General features: G+C 40.6%; 1 protein-coding gene across 17 annotated transcripts in view; it reads right to left on the bottom strand.

Moving 5' to 3' along the window:
* LOC147024646 (leptin receptor-like) overlaps positions 1-18,546 on the bottom strand; it is a 76,382-nt gene that overhangs the window by 24,393 nt on the left and 33,443 nt on the right. For 16 of the 17 annotated variants that reach the window (XM_085884751.1, XM_085884740.1, XM_085884737.1 and 13 more), the window contains 5 exons: positions 12,683-12,846; positions 8,887-9,037; positions 7,409-7,488; positions 2,748-2,964; positions 2,453-2,650 (listed from right to left, as the gene is read on the bottom strand). In XM_085884751.1, the coding sequence (XP_085740877.1) occupies positions 2,453-2,650; positions 2,748-2,964; positions 7,409-7,488; positions 8,887-9,037; positions 12,683-12,846 (810 nt within the window). The remainder of the gene's footprint in view (positions 1-2,452; positions 2,651-2,747; positions 2,965-7,408; positions 7,489-8,886; positions 9,038-12,682; positions 12,847-18,546) is intronic. The other variant, XM_085884753.1, reaches the window with a different exon arrangement.

The raw sequence follows: 18,546 nt of genomic DNA, 5'->3' as shown, positions 1-18,546 counted from the left end.
TCAATATACTTTGATACTTGACGGGTGATGAAAGTTGTGGTCAAGTTTCATCAAAATTGTGTGTGTAGTTTCGGAGAAGAGAGCAAATACCTATTTTTGAGGGGGGTGGTGGGTCAAAATGTACCCGTCGACCCCCTTGATGAGCGCAGATTTTTATGCAGTCGATACTCCTTCGTTAGGCATCAGATTTGAAGCTTGTGACCAAGTTTCATCAGAACCGTGTGTTTGGTTCAAGCAATAATGACTGAAGTGTTTCTGGACTCACTGACTGGCTGACTGACTCACTCACTCACCTAAGGACACTGCTTGATCACATAAGCGCACTGGATTAAAGTCCAGATGAGCTAAAAATGGAAAAGCAAATTGAATGGGGGAAGGAGAATGGGAGAAGAAGAGCCAGCTATCAGTTGCCATGCTGTGAACACCATGTCAGAGTGCTGAATTTATCATTTATGCTTTACCTATGAAATAAATGCCAATTTGGAGTTCAACTACCAGCCAGTCTGGACATCAATTGATTAAAGAATCTTAAGGCTTTGTGACAGATAGAATGACTCATCAATCTGTGTGCAGATGTAGTATTGACCTCCTTGTTCCCTTTGAAGGACCACATCAAAACAAATTGCATAAATGAAACATCACAGGAAAATAGGTTAAATGCAGTGTGAATAGTAAATAATCATCTGTCTTTCCCTCATTCCTAATCTCGGGACGACTCCATCAACTACAAAGCATCCAGGAAAATTTCAAAACGTGCAACAAAATATGAAAACAAGTGGTGCCAGGCACAACAAAATCCCACCCATTTAAGGCATAAAGTTTTCGGACCCTACCGATCTTCACAAATATGCATTTTTCACTATAGGACTGGGTAGGATTATAAGTGACAAATATAATAAGGTTCACTATAAGCTTAGTTTGAAGTAAATCAGATCATTTTTGACGAAGTTATGAGCAAAAAACGATTTTGATATTTTCGTGACCTTGACCTTGACTTTTGATCCAATTGGACCCAAAAGTTAATGGGGTCGTCCAAGGTTCATTGCCCATCTGTGGATTAAGTTTGATAGTGTTTGCTAAAGCCTTTTTGCCGTAAAGTTGCTAACAGACAGACAGACAAACAAACAAACAAACAGACAAATGAAAAATCGTGCTTAGCATGACGCTTGGCAAATTAGTTGACCTTTCCGTGTGGTGGGCCAAGCTGTAATGTCATGGAATGTGTGGTGTTTATTTGTTCGTACATAAATAAAATGACATGACGTCACAAATAACAATTATCAGGCACGTGTTGTCATGGTAACGGCAGCAGATTGAAAATTTTCACAACTCATTTAAAGCCACCATGTGACATTTAACAACTTATCGGTGCTTGTTGCCTTCATTCTGATCGTAGAAAATATTTGAAAATACCTAGGAACATTGCTTTTCAACCAGCTTTACGATCCTGTTATCAGGTCTGAAATATGTTGTAAAACAAAAATATGTATTTTATATGTGTGTTTTTCATGTTTTGGGTGACCCTTACCTTTGGTCAATTTTGATCAAACTTTGTACACATGTTAATATTACATGCATAAATAGACAGTATAAGTTTCAATATAATAAGTGCAAAATTGTTTTGAGAAATAGCCATGTGTAATTCACAAAATTACCCATTGGTTTATAATGGGCGATAATATAAAGTGATGCAGAATCCTGATCTTGAACATCACCAAAAGTAAGATATCTTTTTGCACTGTGGATTTCTATCAGCTGTTAAAATTTCATCCAAATTGGTTAAGGATTGTGACCTGTAGAACGAATAGAATTTTTTTTTGTAATCACACCAATAGCTAAAAACTTTGACGTCATACGCTTGCGAAAACTCCGCATAATTTGTACTAACATGCATTTTAAAACATTTAGATATTCCATTGAAGTTTGTTTTGGCATCAAGCGGAAGTCGCTACGACTTCCGGTCACTGAGTTATGTCCAAAAATGTGTTTTCACGTTGTGACGTCACGTCGCGACGTTTAGTCCGATTAAGACGGGGTTTGGACGTGGACCGTCTCAGGTGGATTGCCTATCAGGTGTACAAATTTAAGAACGACTGGTCCAGCCGTTTGGGCTGTAGACGACCGGACAAACAAACAAACAAACCAACAAACGGAACAGACCAACATACTTGACAAAATCGAAGATTTTGCCAAGTAACAAACCGGACGATTACAATATCCTGCTCCCTCCCTCCGGGGGGGTGGGATAATAAGGTTCCATACTGGAGATAAGCACAATGCCTCCAACATATGAACTATTTAAGAGAACTGCAGTGGACTACAAACCATCTGAGTTGTTTCTACTCATAACTTCAATATTTTCTTGACTTGAAAGGCAAACACACACCATTTCCATTATACTCTTTTTAATCCCACTGCTAGTCACACACTTTCCTTAAAATCTTACACCAACCTGTTAGATATACTCTGTGAATGTCGCTTTTGTTGCTATTGTGGACTCTCATCCACTGTGCCGGTCCAGTGTCCAGTTCGTGCCCTTTTCTCCACTCCACCACATATCTGAGAGGGGTCATTTCTGAAGGGGGCTTCCAAGTAACCCACAGACCTTTATGATTGGCTCTCTCCACTTTGACATCACATGGAGGTTTTCCTAGCACAAAATATTTTGCAATTGATTTGGGATCAACCAAACAGATACACCCAACACAAGGAAGCATACAATACAGGAGTATGAGTAAAGCAATCACCAAATTGTCCCACAGCTGGAATGCAGAGTCGTGTGTTGTTTTGTGAGGTCCCGATGAAGTTATTCGCCCAAACTTCGACACAGCAAGAATTGTTGTTTATATCAATCTGGAAAGTTGTGGTGTTCCCTACATCTTGTACACTTCTCGGTAAGTCCTGCATTTGGATTACCACTGTGTATGTCTGGACAAAACACTGTGCCTCATGCTTAGAGAGCATCTGGAAACAAAAGTGGGAAAATGATGAAGTGATGACCGTTATCATTCATATGCTCATTGGTATCATCATACTTCAAGTCATTCAGTTAGAAGAGTTTCTGATTTCCTAAACAAATTGACCCATAAGTTCCCTTCAAATGACATTGGAGGAAAAAAGAAAATTGCAATGGAACTCGACCACACAGACAATGCATGTGAGGCCACAAAAGTTAATTCAAGTAGCAGGTAGTGTTACACTGAGTCGAAGAAAACTACCCAAGGTGAGCATTAGAAATAACAATTGGCAAGCAGCTAATGAAGCATGGTTTGAACTATTTGCTATTCTCATCTGAGAACTTTGCTGGCTTGTGATGCTGAGATCGCAGGTTCAAACCCCATACACAATATTGATTTGTCCATTGTCTTTATAATTCATGCAAAAGTGCAATAATGTTTCAGAACGTCCTTTTCCTCTATGTAATAAATAAATATATATATATATATATATATATATATATATATATATATATATATATATATATATATATATATATACATATATACAGATGTTTGGAACTACAGATCTTCAATATGGATGCAAACAAACATGACATAATAGTGACCGAAGCTTTTCCTGCTGCACTCTTCAGAATGAAAATCGCAGCAAGTGAAGAGGAAGTGAAGGCGCGTGCTTAAATACGCAAGTGTCAATAAGGTAGACAGTGAATTGGTTCAACTGTAATGACGTCACGGTTAATCCGAACGCCCATTGGTCGGCTCATCATCTTCACCTCGAGCTCCCATTGGCTGGATATATATATATATATATTCTCTGCCAGTCTGTCTATTCGGGGAGGGATTCCCCCATTAGGGGAAGGGGCATGAAAATCAAATCGCTGGCATTCTGTTCGCTCCGTGGAGCCTCTTTTGTAAGGCTTGCACTTTCTTACTCTCTCATGGCTTTATCATAACTCTAATTCGATATCTGATTTCATTTTTCATAGTCGCTAAGAAGGTTTAAGACTCGGTTACAAAAAATGTGAAGAAAATTGGTCGAACATTTGCGTTTTTCGACAAAATTGCATTTTAGGGGAAATTAAGGCCTGGAAGTGTAATATGAAGTCCACTCAGACTCCCTCAAGGCTTTATCTTAACTCTAATTCGATATCATTTCATTTTTCATTGTCGCTAAGATGGTTTAAGATTCGACTGCAAAAAAATGCAAAGAAAATTAGACGAAAATTCACGTTTTTAGACAAAAAAAAAATGCATCTTTAATCAAATTAAGAACTGTAATAAAAATAGGACTGCCTGCCGTGAAGCTCACCTGGATCAGGAGAAAACAGTCACTTGAACCCCCCACAGACCCCCTTAGACCCTGAAGTTTTTAATGTCGTGAACAAACTTTGGTACATCATGTGTGATGAAAGTTGTGGTCAATTGTGTCTGTAGTTTGTAGAAGAGAACAAATACCTATTTGGGGGGGGGGACAAAAAAACCCGTAGACCCCTTAATGAGCGCAGATTTTTATGCGGTCAATACACCTTCGTAAGGCATCAGATATGAATATTTTGGCTGAGTTTCATTAAAATCGTTTGTTTAGTTCAAGCGATAATGATTGAAGTGTTTGCAGACTGACTGACTCACTCACCTACGGACACTGCTTGATCACATAAGCTCGCCTGACTAAAGTCCAGGTGAGCTAATAATATATAGTCCATTCAGACTCCCTCACGGTTTTATCTTCACCCTAATTTACCATCTGATTTCATTTTTTCGTTGTCATTAAAAATGCTTTAAGTTTCAGTTGCAGAAAAAGGTGAGAAAATCAGATTGATATTGGCATTTTTAGACAAAAATACATTCCAATAGCCGTTTTGAATGTATACTGAAACGCAAAAGAAACTTACCACCTTTTAAACCTTCAAATAGCAACAATAACACTGCGTGTAGTAAATGTGTGAACTTATTTGTGGACAATAGTGTCCTCACTGTCAGACAAAATGGTCACTTGAACCTTCAATGGTCACTTCATAGCACAGCTGTTGAACAGCCGTTTTGATTGTCAGTGATTAGCCAAGGGGTACGGGATGATTTTAATGAGCTGCACGTGATGTCTTTATATTGGCTTGAAAAAGGCCAGTGCAAAATGGGCACTTCAATCAACATGCCACGATTGTCAAGGGATCAACGGCAGTGTGCCTTGGGCATACTGCAAGGCGGATTGAGCTACCGTGAGGTGGCACGTCGCTTTGTCTGTTCACACCAGACGATATTGGCCCTGGTGGACAGAGACACCCTCCACAACTCTGCAGATGACAGACCTCGATCAGGGAGGCCAAGAGTCACCACTGCAAGGCAGGACAGGCACATGGTCCTAAGTCAGATGGCTTCAGACATTGAGGACTGAGTGGGACAGAATTCAGCAGCAATCCATCCAAAGACTGGTAGGCAGTATGCGCCGACGATGCACTGCCTGTATCCAAAACAATGGTGGCCACACACGCTATTGAAAGGGACTGACATTGCACCCTGTGCTCTTCTGTACTGTAGAACAAACTTATGAGATGGTGTATCTTGGTCAAAAACTTGACATGTTATCAATAAAATGCCAATGTTTCAATTAGCAATTGTTGGTTTGTTTTATTTTGAACTGTTACAATTTTATTACATTTCAAACAAGTGGTAAGTTTCTTTTGCGTTTCAGTATATCTGGTCGGACACAATGGGAGGGGAGGGAGGGGAGTAGTAGGAGTAGTGAGGGGAGGAGAGGAGGGAGAGGGAATAGAAGAGCGAGGGTTTGGAATTCCCTGCTCGGGAATTAGTTATAATAGCCATTTTGAATGTATATGGTGAGATGCGATGTGGGTGGAAGGGGGAGAGAGAGGAAAGGGTGGAGTAATGAGGGAGAGAGAGAGAGAGTGGAAGTTGAAGGGTACGGTTCCTTGCGAGATAATTAGTTATCTATTATTACTTAGTAAAAGTACAGCAACTGAATGCAGAAGTTAAGGATCGAACTGCAGTCTAATAATAATTTTTCATGTTCCGGGTACATATAAGGAGTTTATTTGAGATGAGTGAACTCTTTTCTAACTATTTAATTAAACGATACTTCAAAATATGTTGTTCGTAATAATTTGTATATGTGGACTAACGAATAAATACAAAAAGCCGTTAGGCGACATGGCTACTCGCTCTAGATGGAAAGCTGGCCAACGCGACTAACCGATATTCATGTACATGCTATCAATCAATTTAGTACAATAAATATGATTATCACAGCCCTCTTAGTTTGCGCCAGAAACCCGCCTTGTGAAATTTCAGGCATGTTTCCAAAGAGACTCTAACAAATGGCAGCCCTGGTAATTCCATTTATCTTTTCGCTAAAGATTTTATTTTTTTTATATGATGCTGTAAGACATTCTCCTTGGGCACAAAAAAACAGGTCCCTCGGAGGTCCAGTTTCAGAGGTATTGATTTTTTTGTACAGTCCACAATAAGTGTACGATGTACGATAAAGTATGTTAGCTGTTGCTAAGCAACGGAGGTGTGCATAGCAACCATTCATTTTTGTGTACATGGTAGCCACATTGTACACATTTCACCCAAGTTTCAACAAAATCAGACTCTTTCTCTTAGAGATATTCGCAATTAACCGTTTCTGAAATGTTAGACATGTACTCACCCAAAACCAATCTCCTTCAAATATTTTTTGTTAGGGCTGCAAATTGGCATGAAGGGAGCTCGATAGATTGCGCACAGAACTCTAAGCTTCGATTTTTCGATTTATTTATTTTTGATTTTTTTCGATTTTTTGACCACTTTAAAGGGCCGTTGTTAGGGCCCGGGGTCCCATATTCGAAAGCACACGATTCCCAGAAATATTGGTCCTACCTACCAAATTTCATTGGAATCGGTTGAGTGGTTTAGCCCCTAGGCTTGACCAAAGTTTCACGGACAGACAGACAGATGGAAATGTGCAGAATAAGGGTGCTCTAAGAGCAGCCAATATTTATATTAATAACGTTTGGTTTTAAGGAATTTTTAATTTCTGAAGTGAAGTGTATTCGATGCTTTCAAGTTGAAAAATGAGTATCAGAAGTAAGTCAGTGAAGGCAGCTTCTCCCTCCTTTCAAGTCAAGTCAATCAAGTTAATCCTCCCAAGTCAATTAATTAAGTTAATCCTCCCAAGTCAATTAATTAAGTTAATCCTCCCAAGTCAATTAATCAAGTTAATCATCCCAAGTCAATTAATCAAGTTGATCCAAGTCAATCAAGTTAATCCTCCCAAGTAGGTCATTCAACAAGTTAGATGATTTGCTAGCAACAGTCTTGTAAAACTCGATGTGCAGCCTCTAACTCAAGACGTCCAAATATCTATGCCCATGGGTTTCCCATGGGTGTCCCACTAGTATGAATATAAGCTCTTCCGAGAGTTACAGGTTAAAAAATAAATAAAACTATACCTTCCAAAATAGTTTCAGGCTGTAAGATCCTTCTGAAGTCTTTCTGATGTCACGCCAAATATCAGGACCCCTCTGAGGAGCTGCAACAATGATAAAAAGAAAAATAATAGAACTCTACCTTGCAATTACAACACTGCATTTGGGAATGGTAATCGTATTTTCTAGCAAATTGCTAATCAGCAAACCAAGTTGTTGTGTTCCATTTTTATTCAATAATGAAGCTTATCAATCAAAGTTTTAAATTGCAGGTGCACGAGTACTTTGAATGCTCTCTACATTTTGATTTAATGTAGGTGTGCTGTCAGTTTTGGTCGCCAACACTGATGTCTCTTACTGGATAGGAGAGTAACCTCATTTTTTTAAAGCCATTTGTCCGCCATCTTTGCTGTCCCAAACCGAATGAATGTAACTGGTAGTAACTAAGGTGAATGTCACATACCGATGAAATGTGATTCCTCGTCTCCTTTGATCATGACCGTCACAGTTTTTACAACAGTAAGCAGTACTCAATGGCACTTCATAAAGATTATAACAATGTTTTCTTCAACCCAGGAATGGATTAAAATGAAGTCAGAATGGAATAAAATCAAGTGGGAAAGGAGAAAAATGAAGTGGGAAGATAGAATTTTCATAGAAACTATGCACCTTGAAGCAAGTAGTTGTGTTTACGCAAATGGGATTTTCGGTGTTGTGGGAGAAAGAATATGGCAGATGGAGCACCTCTGGTGGCTTCAGCACCGCCCGAAAAATTTACATTGGGCACCCTATCGAGTTAGTTGAGAAATCAGTGGTCACCACATCTGGAGAAGGACATAACTCCCATCGAGAGGGTTCAGCATAAAGCAACTAGAGATTGATTTGGGGTCCAGCTAGAGTAATCAACATGGAGCAGCTGATGAAGACAGGACCTTATACTTCAGAAAGAAGACGGTTATGAAGGGATTTGATAGAGATGTTTAAGATCATGAATGGTATAGACTACAGAAGAAATAAGTGCAAAAAGTTTTTAATGCAGAATTGACAGTGATAGTACCAGAGGCAATGGCTTGAGATTAAAGAAGAGGAGAGTTAGGATGACATTGAGGAATGGGCGTTTCACTCAGAGAGCGTCTAATGCATGAAATGGTCTCCTGGAAAGGTGGTGGCAGCAGAGAGTGGATTGATTCAAACTAGAATTGGATAGGTACCTAGAAGCAGTGTTATAGAAGGGTGTGTGAATGTTAGCCAGAATGCGCAGACTTGATGTGCCCTAATGGCCTTCTCTTGCATTGAAGTTCCTTGTGTAATATACAAAATTACTCGGTGTCACATTGCTCAAAATTACTCTCAAAATTACTCAGTATCATTCTAAAGATAAAATAAGGTAACATGACCCAGCAAATACAATTTTCCTTATGGAGACTTTTGTAAAGAGAGAAATAGATTTGGCATTCCTTGGAAGGTAAAACAGATTAAGAGATTCCAGATATCAAACAAACCCTGCAGCTGTGCGATCTTCAGCATTGCCAAGGGGCTCCAGTCACTCCAATAACCATAGCCCTTAACTGACTGTGCTCGAACACGGGCTGAGGGATTCGTACAGGACACAGCCATGTCCAGCTCTCGAGAAGTATTTTCCATGAAAAAAACCTGCAGAAAGCATTCCAGGATGTAACCATTTTGGACTTTCTGCCTTAACAGTGCTTTATTTGCTGCATCTATTATTCTGGAATTGGAGAATAGGCCTAAATCAGACTTTTAGATTGTATTTACTCATTTACTTAACCTACTTGTTCAATTTTAATCAGTTAATGCTTTACTTACCAATTTATTTAGAATTTACATTCGCTTGTGAAATATACCATGAGATCTCTCAAAACTCTCAAAAAGCAGGCTTTCCACACACCTCATTATATATTGTATCTCATACATCACATCACGTTATATCACATCTTTGTTCTAGGAACACCTCCACAGGCCTAGCTCCGATTGCTCCCTCAGCCCTCTGAGCCTCCCCCACAATTTCAAGTTGCATGTGTTCTTCTCGTAACTCCCTCCAGGTTTTATCTCCCAAAATCAAACCTCACCGCACACCTCCACTCTTTTGTTACCCTTTTCTTCCATTTGTGGAACCATCTTCTGGAGGTGGTTCAATTGCACTTTTCCCTCCAGGGCTTCAAGTAAGCAGTGCACCATTATCTGATGCAATCTTCCATCTCTACCTACAATAATTTCAACCCCAATAATCACAATCTAACTCAACCATCTTACTTGCATGTTATTATGTTGTTTTTTCTCCTATTTTGTTGTTAGTATATTCTCTTGCTCGTTTTATCCAACTGTAGCTTTACTACCAGACTCTTAACACGTTGCTTTTCCTTCTGTCACCTCACTCTTCCATCAGCTTAAAGTTTGTAGGAGTTCCCTTACAAAGAACTTTGACACAGAAGGATCTATCTATGAAAGCCCACACTACTGGTTGTTATCTACATTAGGCCTGTCAAAGCCAGCACTATTATTCCTAGCTTATGGTTGTTTGTACATGCTTTATCCTTTCCAAATGCTGAGCATCACATAAGGAAAGAGCACATACAATTTTTGAAGTCTTTGGAATTATTTGGACGGGGAACAATCCGCCAACCTCCCGTAATCAGAACAGACGCTCGAGCCATTATACCACCGAATATGGTCCTGTATGATTGATTGCAAGTAAGAGAAATATGATGTAAAACAAAAGGAACTTAACCTTTATGCCTCAATATAATGTCGTTTATTATTGAAATCACAAATTATTTGAGGTATCTGTATTATTTTAAATGGGGAAGCTGCTTCAATATTTGGGTATGTCCTTCCATTCATCCGTCCATCCATAAAAGTGAAGAAGAACTTTTCCAACCCACTGTGTTTAATTCTAAAGGGTTCTAAAGTGTAATTCTAGAGTGTTCCAAAGGATGATTCTAAAGGGTTTTAAAGGATAATTATAAAGGATTCTAAAGGGTAAAGGATAATTATAAGGGGTAATTATAAATGGTCTAAAGGATAATTCTAAAGGGTTCCAAAGTGTAATTCTAAAGGATAATTCCAAAGGTTCTAAAGACAATTCTAAAGGGTTCCAAAGAGTAATTCTGGAAGGTACCAACGGGTAATTCTAAACGTTATAAAGGGTTCTAATGGGTAATTCTAAAGGGTTCTAAAGGATAAATGATAATTATAAGGTCTAAAGTGCATTTCTAGAGTGTTCTCAAGGAGAATTCTAATGGGTTCGTTCCAAGAGGTAATTATAAAAGCATCCAAAGGGTGGTTGTAAAGAGTTCCAAATAGTTCTGAAGGGTAATTCGAATGAGTTTCATTCATTTCTAGGATTTGCCGATTTCATATTAAAAATGCCAAACTAAACCGCTTCCTTCGGACACAGGTGCGATATGTATATATATATATATATATATATGTATATATATATATATATATATATATATATATATATATATATATATATATATATATATATATATATATATATATATATATATATATATCTTCTTCTTCTTCTTCTTTCGGCTGCTCCCGTTAGGGCTCGCCACAGAGGATCATCCGTATGATCCGCATAGTGATTTGGCACAGGTTTTATGCCGGATGCCCTTCCTGACGCAACCCTGGTCGCCTCTTACGACACAGGGATATGGTACACCTATTTTAACCGGTGCATACACCGGGCCCAGTACACTGGTACTCACTTCGCCGACCTCAGAAGGATGACAGGCTGAGTCAACCTCCTGGTGTGTATTAATTCAAGCGGCCAACGGGGCTTGAACTCAGGACTTTTTGGATCCCAAGCCGCTACCCTAAACCACTTCGCCAACACCAGGCTTCATATATATATATATATATATATATATATACACACACACTGTATCTCTCACTGGGGAGGCCATTTTTGACCCATCATGCCTGTACTATAACCACATTCCAGCTCTAATCAAAGGGTTTTTTTATTACCAATTCATGATATTTTCATAACTTTTTCATTTAATTCATATTTTAGTGGTTTTAATAGCCTGATGTTGGCTTAGTGGTTATGGTGGTGGCTTGGAATCCTAGCGTCCTGAGTTCAGGCCTTTAGGCCACTGAATTAAAATACACCAGGAAAGGGGGAGGGGGGAGAGAGAGAGAGAGAGAGAGAGAGAGAGAGAGAGACAGAGAGAGAGAGAGAGAGAGAGAGAGAGAGAGAGAGAGAGAGAGAGAGAGAGAGAGAGAGAGAGAGAGAGAGAGAGAAAGAGAGAGACAGACAGAGACAGAGAGAGAGAGACAGAGAGAGAGAGACAGACAGAGACAGAGAGAGAAACAGAGAGAGAGAGACAGACAGAGACAGAGAGAGAGAGACACAGAGAGAGAGACACACAGAGAGACAGAGAGACAGAGAGACAGAGAGACAGAGAGACAGAGAGACAGAGAGACAGAGAGACAGAGAGAGAGAGAGAGAGAGAGAGAGAGAGAGAGAGAGAGAGAGAGAGAGAGAGAGAGAGAGAGAGAGAGAGAGAGAGAGATTTTTTTTTAAATAATGGATTAATTTACCATATCAATGAGGAATGACACCACTAAGCTAATAGACAAAAATTCCAGGAAAGATATTTAAACACTACTGCCTAGACATAGCCAAGAATGTCACATGATAAAAGGCACTTCTAATCATACATAGATGCAGGTATACAGTGGAGTTGCATGAACAACTTCAACATGGTGCACGTCAATGGGGTTTTGACCAAATCCGAAACTCACATCTTCGATATACAAAAATGGTCACAGATCATATAAACTATCGAGACGGAAACGGAGGAATGGTTCCGATTGTCGAGTCACAGGTTTTGTGCATATATAAGTGAACACATGTGAAAGTGCATTATGTCAAGTAGCGTCGGAGCATGCAAACAATGTCACAAGCCATTAGTCTTCCCATTTCCAACACACAAGTTATACAGTTTACGTGAGCACTGAATTTGGACGACATACCGGCACACAATGTCCTACTCTTTTTGACACATAACATTAAATATCATAAATCTAAATGCAGAAAGGAGAGCTGGATTTATTTCTCCATCTGAATGTGAGCATATCCTGCTGCCCAGTCCTTTACAATGAGGTTAACTTCCATGTCTTTTGCATCCCATGTGCATTTTCATTTTTTACTACGAAATCATTGATCATGTATCAGTCATACCTCATTTCCATAAACTGTCAAAGCCTTTGCGGTTTTGCTGATAAAGATATCGATATAAAGAAAAGAGGATTCAAACATACCTGAGGTTCAGGATCAAAGGAATTTCGATTATAATGAATTTCATAGACAAGTGGAAAGAAGCTTGATGCTAAGCCACCTTCTGGGTACAGCCAATGAATTTGCAGGTGTGGAGCCAATGAGCCACTCAAGGATAAATTTACTTTGCTTGGAGGGTTTGGTTTTACTGGGAAAGACAAACGGTTAAAAAATGAAATCACATGTTGCTTGAAAGATGCAGATACACATAGCTACATGATATCCAAAATCACCAAAGTATTTCATTTAACATTGACACACTTGATTTCAGAATGAAACTCATTCTATAGTTGTTTTTCATTTTTACTTTTATATGATCAGACATTATTCTAATACACATATCTATATGTATATATATAAATATATATATATATATATATATATATATATATATATATATATATATATATATATATATATATATGACCGTTTTTACAGCCATTTTTCCCTGCTGTGCAGGGATTTGGCTTTTTCTTGAGGCAATGTTTTATGGCCGGATGCCCTTCCTGACGCCAACCCTGGTCGCCTCTTACGACACACAGGGATATGGTACACCTATTCTAACCGGGGCATACACCGGGACCAGTACACTGGTACTCATTTCACCGACCTCGGAAGGATGACAGGCTGAGTCAACCCCCTGGTGTTAATTCAGCAGCCAACGGGGCTTGAACTCAGGACCCTTGGATCCCAAGCCGCCACCCTAACCACTAAGCCAACACCAGGCTTTTATATACATATATATATATATATATATTTTTTTTTTCCTTTCTCTCTCCCTCTCTCCCTCTCTCCGTCTGTCTCTCTCCGTCTGTCTCTGGTGGTGATTTCAATTGTCACCATGTTAATTGGCTGGGAATTGGTACCTCTCTCACCAGCCATGGCACTGCAGCAAAAGACTTATGTAACTCTGTGGGTCTGACTCAATCTGTGAATTTTCTGAGGTGGCTGTCTTCAAATGGCAAATCGACCCTTCTGGACTTTGTAATGACCAACTTTCCTGCTAATGTCTCCTGTTCTTTCTCTGTTCCAATTGGTTCCTCTGTTCACGTGCTTGTGAGTCAACATCTCCCTGGCTATTTTCAGAGTCGCCTAAGTGCCAACAAGCCCGGCAGTTCACTCAGACTGACTGGCTGGGGCTGCAAGCTGCTGTCTCACTTTAGGACTGGTTTCCTATATCTGCGATCTTTGATATTAATTCTTCCTGGAAATTCGTCCCCAGAAACCTGCTCTCTCTTATGCACATATTCCTCCAATCTCATCTTCAGTTACCGTACAAATCCACCCACCCATGGTACACTGATTCCTATGGTGAGGTAGTTGCCTTGAATCAATTTGCTTTCTCTTCCTGGAAGGCAACTCTCACTGAAGGCAAGCCTGCAACGAGTGTCTGTCCACCCTCAGGAGAGCGAGAAAACATTGGTCCAACTTCAAGACTGAACTTTCAAAATTGTTTCCTTTTGTAGTAAACCAGTGGTGCCATGTTAAGTCTGTATCCGATGCATGCTCCCCTTCCATCCCTTCACTCACTTAAATTGGCACTACAGCTGACTTTGCTCGTGAGAAGGCTAAATGCCTCAATTCTTTGTTTGCTTCCAAATTGTGTCCGCAACCCCTCACTCCTGGGTGGCACCCACCCACCTGTACCCACCACACCAAGTCACACCCATCTAACTGCTCCTATGCTCTTGGTTCTTTTTTAGCCGAGCAGGTCGAGCAGTTTCTCACAACCCCAGATTTTTATTCTCAAACTGGACTGCAAGACATCAGTACATGTGTTCTAACAAGCTGCTCTGCTGCCCCTTCACATCGTCATCCTCCTCTGTTCACCAATCATTTACCCTACGTCACCTTCCATCTCCTTCAAAGTCAGCCAACATTACTGCATTACATAAACCTGTTAGCAAACACTTATCCTCTTCAGCAAAGACTTTCTAGCAACTTTAAATTGTCAGCAAAGTCATTGAATTGAATGGCCCGATCTCAGACCATGTAATTCTACCCTGGAGATGCTGCTTCTGCTCCTCCAACAAAGAATCGAGGCCCTCAATCTCATGAGATCAGGGCCGTCTCTCTAGCTAGATATATCTCGAGCATTATCTGCTGTCTGTCAAAATGCCTTGGTTTCCATACTCTCTGCCAATGACATCCATGGAGTCTCTACCTATGGCAACCTCCACACATGGATTACTGACTTCCTCTACTCTTGCAGACAATGCAACAGTTTCAAAAAGGCAGCAGCCTCTTCCCTCTCTGCAGACCTTAATATAATCATGAGCTGGTCCAACACTTGGACTATCTTTCAAACCAGATAAATCTCACACTCACTTTATCTCTCCAAAAAGACCATCAAACCCTCCCATCTCCTCCTTAACAATCCTCTTTAAGAAGTTCAGTCACTCAATCTCTTGGACCTCACGATCAGCCATGATCTTTCTCAGGCAAACCACACTTCTTAGTTGGCCCCCAAAGCCATTCACTGACAGTATCCTTCGTCAAGTTCTTCCTTGGCATGCCTGAACTCTTATCCACCTACAACACCTTCATCTACAGCTTGATGGGGTACTATTCTCCCCTCTGGGTTGGAGCCCCTGCCTCTCACCTTGCTCAGCTTCAAGCCATGAAACAAGGCCTTCAAGATCATTGAAATCTCCCACGATGAAGCTGACTCTCTGCACCTATCACTTTCAGATCACAAACAAATCAGTGGTCTCTGTCTTCTTCTGCTTTATGTCTGGTCTTTCACCCTCTGCCCTTTCCATGCTCTATTCCTCTCAGGTTTCTGTGCATGCAGTCTGGCAATAACTGGCTTCTTGTGAAACTCTCAAAATCCAGAATCACTGCTCACCTCCACTTATTCGTTCCCCCTTTGTCCCACCTGTGGAATCTACTTCCTCATTCTCTTCAATTTCACTCTTCCCTCCACCGCTTCAAGACAGGTGTTCACCACCATCGAAGTTCATCACCCATCCACAACCATGATCTCTCATACCCCCATTAACCCTGCTCAAGCCCATGTATTTCTCAGTTTGCAGTTTATTTTCTACCTGAGACTTTGCAGCTGTATGAATTTTTGGTGCTTGTATAATCCCTTAGTCCTCATTCTCCACATTCATTATTTCTCCAAGTCACCCTCTGTTTTTTTTTTTCCCCTTGTTGTTTCAACCTGCTGTTGGATGTTTCCCCCTCTCTTTCCACCCATAAATGAAAGAATTATGCATTACATCAACAGGTAGCCAAATATATGAGTAGTTGGGTTTGGAATATTTAAATGAGTAAGCTCTCCAAGGTAAATTATGCAGACAATACGGGCCTTTTGAAATGACGTATCAATGCCAACAAGACCATTCTCACATGAACTGTGCATGCGTTTTAAATGACTCTCTTCTACTCGCACAGACACTTTTAACCTGCCGTTGCTAGGGTGAAATCTGTCATTCAAATAACCTTTTCAACGTAATTTTCAGCATTTCAATGAAAGAGTGACAATTTCAAAGTGGTTAACCATAATTGTTGTGTTCCTGAATGCAAATCGGATTCACAAAAATAAATAGCAATACAAAAGATATCTGTGGATGAGACATGTCAAGTTCCTGTCATTTCCTGTTATCCAAAGTGAGTGGTGACAGTGGATAACACACACACACACACACACACACACACACACACACACACACACACACACACACACACACACACACACACACACACACACACACACACACACACCCCTTCAGAAAGTATTCACACCCCTCGACTTTTTCTCATTTTGTTGTACTAGTGTGTGCCTGTGCGTGCGTGGCCATACGTGCAAAAAAAAAAAAAAATTTCAAACTGTGTGCCAGAAACAACAACCACATAGGCCGTTCCTTCACTCTCGTGTGCTCGTACGTGCGTGGCCGTACGTGCAAAAAACAACAACTTTCTAACAACCACACAGGCCGTTCCTTCGCTCTTGTGTGCCCGTACGTCCGTACGTGCAAAAAACAACTTTCAAACAACCACACAGGCCGTTCCTTCGCTCTCGTAAACAACGACTGGATTGGGGCATTGTGTTTATTTATAAATGCGCATAAGAAATCGAGAAATTATTAGAATACAGTAAGTCATCACTATCCTGAAGTCCGTACGTTGTAACCCGTAATGGGGAACACGGCTGAGGATCTCGTCCCCAACGGCCACGCCTACGCAGCAACGTGTCCTGTCATTGGTTTGGTAAATAAATGGCCATAACTTGGGAACCACTTGTCCGATTAATATTAAACCTTGAAAAGGCACATACTCGGCCTGGTGTTGGCGCAGTGGTTAGGGCAGCGGCTTGGGATCCAAAAGATCCTGAGTTCAAGCCCCGTAGGGCCACTGAATTAATACACCAGGGGGTTGACTCAGCCTGTCATCCTTCCGAGGTCGGCGAAATGAGTACCAGTGTACTGGGCCGGTGGATACCCCGGTTAAAATAGGTGTACCATATCTCTGTGTCATAAGAGGCGACCAGGGTTGCGTCAGGAAGGGCATCCGGCGTAAAACATGTGCCAAATCACAATGCGGATCATACGGATGATCCGCTGTGGCGACCCCTGAAGGGAGCAGCTGAAAGAAGAATAATAATAAGAAAAGGCACATACTCAGGTCACCAGCAATATACTTGGCAAGTTTCAATTAGATCGGACCAGTTTTTTGTCGAGAAACAGCGGTTTCTCTCTCACATACACACACACACACACACACACACACACACACACACACACACACACACACACACACACACACACACACACACACACACACACACACACACACACACACGCACACTGCTGGAATTATAGATAGATTACAGCCTGAATTTAAAATGGGTTAAAATTGAGATTTTTTTTGTCACTACATTTGCTTGTCTTGCTTGAAAAGCTGAAATATCTTTGCAAGAAGTATTCGACCCCTTTGCTATGACACTCCAATTTTAGCTCAGGTGCATCCAATTTCCTTTGATCATCCTTGAGATATCTCTGCAACTTGATTGGAATCCACCTGCGGCCAATTCAATTGATTGGACATGATTTAGAAAGAAAGACACCTTTCTGTACAAGGTCCCACAGTTGGCAATGCATGTCAGAGCAGAAACTCTATCATGAAGTATAAGGAATTGTCCGGAGATCTCTGAGATGGAGTTGTGAGGAGGCAAAGATCTGGGGAACGGTATAAAACAATTTATCGAGTGTTGAAAGTTTCGAAGAGCACAGTGAAATCCATCGTTAGGAAATGGAAATAATATGGAACTACTCAGACTCTTCCTCGAGCTGGCCATCTGACCAAACTGAGCAATCGGGAAAGTAGGACCTTGGTCAGGGAGGTGACCAATAACCCAATGACTACTCTGACAGAACTAAGGTTCTTTTGCTGAAATGGGAGAGCCTGCCAGAAGGACAACAGTCTCTGCAGCACTTCACAAATCTAGGCTTCATGAGAGAGTGGCCAAATAGAAACCACTCCTGAGAAAAGGGCACATGACAGCACACCTGGAGTTTGCAAAAAGCATGCGAAAGACTGAGTGCATGAGGGAAAAAGATTATGTGGTCTGATGAGACGAAAATTGAACTCTTTGGCCTGAATGTAAAGCACTCCATCTGACAAAAACAAGCACAGCTCATCACCCATCTAACACCATCCCCAATGTGGGGGAAAAATTTATATTAATGTATTCTAAATTGTAACAAATGGAGTTTTAGAAATGGAAGTTTTATGCTACAAGTTGAATTGGCTGTCCTTTCTGGCCAAGAGACTTTTGCCCTAAATGTTGATAAATGTCTTGGGCTGGAGCGGAGTGACCTGAGCTGATAACAGCGAACCTTTG

This window comes from Eptatretus burgeri, chromosome 6 (assembly GCF_056783735.1).
Source record: "Eptatretus burgeri isolate ZD-2024b chromosome 6, Ebu_testis_v1, whole genome shotgun sequence".
Taxonomy (NCBI): domain Eukaryota; kingdom Metazoa; phylum Chordata; class Myxini; order Myxiniformes; family Myxinidae; genus Eptatretus; species Eptatretus burgeri.
Note: the sequence above shows the minus strand (reverse complement) of the source record. Positions and strands in the feature narration are given on the sequence as shown.